At 28.4% G+C, this 4,956-nt stretch overlaps 1 protein-coding gene across 1 annotated transcript; it reads right to left on the minus strand.

Moving 5' to 3' along the window:
- Positions 1 to 420: 420 nt before the first annotated feature.
- Positions 421 to 3,912, minus strand: LOC107027276. The gene is made up of 4 exons (XM_015228455.2): positions 3,544 to 3,912; positions 3,257 to 3,460; positions 2,375 to 2,935; positions 421 to 870 (listed from the first exon to the last, which is right to left on the minus strand). Exons 1-4 carry the CDS (start codon positions 3,797 to 3,799, stop codon positions 527 to 529), a joined length of 1,365 nt encoding a protein of 454 aa, XP_015083941.1. The 5' UTR covers positions 3,800 to 3,912; the 3' UTR covers positions 421 to 526.
- Between the last annotated feature and the right edge of the window lie 1,044 nt (positions 3,913 to 4,956).

Consider the following 4,956-nt stretch of genomic DNA (forward strand, 5'->3'; position numbering starts at 1 on the left):
CTTTCATTGAATATTTACTTTATTTATGTGCAATAAGTGAGGTGATTGTAGTTTACAAGAACAATTACTACTCAGACTAAATAAAATTATTAATTTAATTTTGAACTTCTAAAATGACAAGTATCTTGAGATGAATATTTTTTTAGTAAGGATTACAAGTATATTGAGACGGTGGGAATAATATTGTATATACTTTTTTATTTATAAGGGTTATATAGGAAGAAAATGATGAATTTCTTTAGATTTGGTAAAATAGATAAGTAAAAAAGGAAAAATATATTATTATAAAATTTTGTGAGCGGAAGTCCTGAAATCATAAAAAAAATTATTGAAAACTAGTTTGATCCCATTTTTTAAAATTTAAAGATATTTGAAGTTTGAATTTTTAAAATCACATCATATTATATGAACAAATTAATATCAAAAGATAAAAATTTTAACTTTATCAAACTCTTACTAATTTGACATCGAAAAATTCTCAATGATGAGTGTATATAAAGTGAACTCTTTAAAATAGTACATGAAATCAATTTTGGGATTCACCCCACATTTTCAAAAGGTAGCCATCACACTTGCTACTAGTCCCATTCACAAGGAATCTAGAACTTGCCCTCTTTGTCTTTTTGGGCATCACTTTTGGATTACTGACCCCATCATTTTTAAGGCTGTGCCTATACTCAACTGCCACTTGTTCAAATACTTCAACATCAAACATGTTCAACTTTAGTTTTGGGTCCATTAAATCCCTCACATATGCAAAGGCCAATTGGTCCCTTGGATTAAATCCTTCAAGTTCATTAAATAAGAGGCACGAGAATAAATTGGTTGCCGCACTATGTTTCCTCAAGATTATTGCACTATCTGGTACATCTGCAATAACCATGGGAAAAAAACCATAAACATAAAAGAAGGTTTTCTGTGAAAATTGGCTAGAAGAATCATGATTAAACTATGACTTCTTAATCAGCTTGCGTGTATCTCAATTTATTTATGAAATATTTGTCTCCAATCAATAACACGTACTAGGTAACTATGTTTGCCAAAATTAAGACAAATAAAATTAAGATATCACCTAATGCAGAGACCTCATAATTTCCAAAGATGGCATGTTAAACTGAGATATTTTTCTTTGTACAACAATCAAAATAAGACACTTTTTATTAGGAATACCCTTGAAGAAGCAATCTAAATAGAAAATTTATCAAACTTTTTGGAATAGTGACTATGGGAGAGAGAAAAATTAGGTAAGAGCTTACAAGATGGCCCTACCATTAAACTTCCTTCAAAAGAAAGAAAAGTGACAAAATTCCAGTATATCATTCAAAAAATCATTGATGTTGAGATTTTGCTCATACTGTGACAATCAATTGTACTTCACTTATTTATAATAAATAAATAAATATACCTCAAACTTTTGTTTCTTTCTAGAAACTATTAGATGGAAGAGGTTAACACTAAATATAATACTTCAACCTTGTTTCTTAAAAATTGATTAATTATTTGAATATGTGAAACTGACTTTAATAAAACTAAAAATATTGATGTTCACCTAACAACCATTTTTTATTTACTTTCCCTTTTTCTTGTTGGAGACAAGGAATATGTGTTATTTAATGTTATATATAACTCCAAGTATCATAGACAAGTCATACTTTTCCAAAAATATGTATTATTCAACTTCCCCACTTATTAAGAAAAAGAAATGCCGGACTTAGCTTCAACAATTAGTGCAAATTGGTAAATCTTTACTAGCTAGAACAATTATTGCACATTGGTACATATTTATTAGCTACAACAATTAGTTAAAATTCGTACATCTTTACTAGCTAGAACAATTAGCTTGAACAATTAGTGCAATTTTTTGAAAAGGAAAGAAGTTTTCTTGAAATTTTATGACGTTAAACATACTATTAAAATTCCATATGACTATGACAACATGTCACTAAGGATAAATATGAAATTTGAAGTTGAACTGTTTCCAAACTAGAAAAGTATCATGTGTTTTAATATCTATAACAATAAAAACATATTCAGTGTAATTTTTACAAGTGAAAGAGAATCGAGAAAGGGTGGTGTATACGATATATTTGGAGTAGCCATCTCATTTCAACAACAACAACAAAATATTCCTAGTGTAGTCTCTCAAAGTTAGGTCTGAAGAAAATAGGAAGTACGTAGATTTTATCTTTACCTTAGAGGAGAAGAGATTGTTTATTATAAATCCTCGGCTCAAAGAATAATTATGCAAAGTAGTCTAGAAAAAGAAATAATTAAATTGAAAGCATAACAAACCAACATATTACAATAATCAAGTTATAAGAATCAACATATAATAACAAAAATCGAAGGACAAGAAAATACGAGAGATCAGTACCTGAAGGGTAAGGCTTTTCTGGAGACCATGGTTGCAAGCCATTGTCACAATATGTTTCCATTTGTTTCATTAATCCATCAACATCCCACCATTTCTTCCATCTAGCTGTTGCCATGGCTTCTTCCATTGTATGGACATAAAAAGGATGTCTTGAAATAGCCATATCAACATCTTCCATAACAACAAGTGAGTGAATCAACAAGAATGGATCAACAACTAGCTGTATTTTGGCATCTATCCAAATGCTATATTTCGAATTCGGAAAAAGCCTATGAACTAAATATTTAGGAATAACTCCATTCATTGCTGAATTCTCATACAAATGTTCTTTTTCAACCTTCACAATTCTCCAAACTCCCACTAAATTTTCCTCTGATGATATTGTTGAAATTAAGTTGTGATATTGAAGTCCTTTGAGTGTCACATCATCAACAAACATGTAAAAGCATACTGAGTAGGGTGTATCTTTACCAAGTCCCTTTGGTTGCCTGATTTTGTCATGATCATTGAATATTGCTGAAATAACTACTATTCCCTTGCAATTTTCCATGGAAATCCTATCTGAAATTTTTTCAAAAAGACAAATTAAAAACATCAAAATAACACCTCCAAGTTTTGCCTCTTTGGTCTAGTAGTTAGAGCGCATCGCGTGATACGTGGATTGACACAAGTCACTAGTTCAAATCCAATTATAAATGATAGTGTGGTATATAATGGTGAGGGACTTGTTAACAGCTTGTCGTTGAAACAACTCCAAGATTAATCTTTTTTTTCATTAGTAATTATATAATGGTGATATGATTCACAAAAGGGAAAAAAATATCTCTTGTTTCATAGATCAAAAATGAAAATCTTTTATAATTGAGTAAACAGATCACGAACCAAATTTAGTGATAGGAAAACGTTTGAAGAATCCACAAGGAACTTGAATTCCATCATGATGATCAAAATAAGAAAACCTCTTCTTGATACTGAAATTGCCACCAAAACTATCAGCATTCCCCTGAATATACCTCAAGTTTCTCGAACCAAGAGACGTAGAATTCTCACTGAATTCATTCATTTCCTTCAAAGCATTCCAATAATCTACGAAACAAAAATTACATTACTCAAAACAACAAAATAGATGATGAATGAATTCGAAAATGATAAGTTAATTTTATACTTACCTGGGAAATAAACAGGGGAATCACAAGACGAACGAAAAGTAGGAAGGGCATGTTTATGTTCACCATAAGAAGAATTGTAAATGAACAGAGGTTTTTGAATAGGATCATTAGGGGAATATCTGAATAGACAATTTGTTGGAGAAATAAAAGAAGTGTAAACAACTAAAAAGAGAGAGGTGAAAAGGTAGATAACAGAAATGCACAGAAGTTTTGAGTAGCAGAAGAGTGGTTTAGATGATGTAGCCCTGATCCCCATTTACTTTTTCTTCCTAACAGAAAAACTATCTCACATATCTTCAATTGATATCATCGTATCAAAATTATTTTTTTTTATTTTTGTCTTTTTCTCAACTAATTCTTATCTCATTTAATATTAGATGGTGACTTCTTCTCTCATCCAATATATAAGTATGAAGTGATTAAATTAATATTCTATTAATCCCTAATTATTTGATCATTTTTAAATTTAATCATTTGATCATTTTTAAATTTTGATAATGATTGATCTAGTCAATTTATTATTTTATTCCTATTAAATATGATATGCATGAGTAAAATTTTTTTACAAATTAATTAATTGAGGGTATAATAGATAAAAAATTGTTATTTTTTGATTTGTCAAAAATAAACAAATAATTAGGAACAACCAAAAAATAAAAATTCCACAAGTAATTAACCCATCAATTTTTATTTTGACAGTTTATTTTAATCGTGATTCATTTTAACCCTTTAATTTTATTTTTAATGTATTAGTTGAAATATAAAAATATTATTTAGTATAAGCTATTCAACGCATTTTGATAAAACAAAAATAGGTCTGACATATTCAATTAAATAATATCACTTGCCTTTTATATTATCCAGGTCAACTTGATTTTTTAACTCAAATATTTACATTTTAATTTTTAGTTCAGCTTCAATACAGGCTAATCATTTGGAGTTTCAAAATGAAAATTGATGGCAATTTAGAGGGGTTAGATTAGTTTGGTGCACGTAACGTATTTAAATTTATAATTCATTTTATTTAATTATAATTAATTATCATGTATTTTATTTTATTAATTCACATAATAATACAAATTGCATTTATTTGGTATATATATTCGGTGCGGATAAGGTTTTCCAATTGTTGTGTATAGATATTTTGCAAAAAAAAAACTTATATGACAAATGATGTTAATATTTTTTGACTTAATATTTTTTGAGACAAAAAATGATCAAATATTGTTGAAACATTTCAAATGCATTCAAAAAATATTTTTGGGGAGAAAGTGACACTACTACAAATTTAATTATCAAAGACAAATAGTTTCATCACTAAAATTCTTGTGAGACGAAAAAAATTTGTTACGAAAAATATTATTTCACTACAAAATGAAAGCTCGTCTCCAAATGTTAAAATATTTGTGACAA

This window comes from Solanum pennellii, chromosome 8, assembly GCF_001406875.1.
Source record: "Solanum pennellii chromosome 8, SPENNV200".
Taxonomy (NCBI): domain Eukaryota; kingdom Viridiplantae; phylum Streptophyta; class Magnoliopsida; order Solanales; family Solanaceae; genus Solanum; species Solanum pennellii.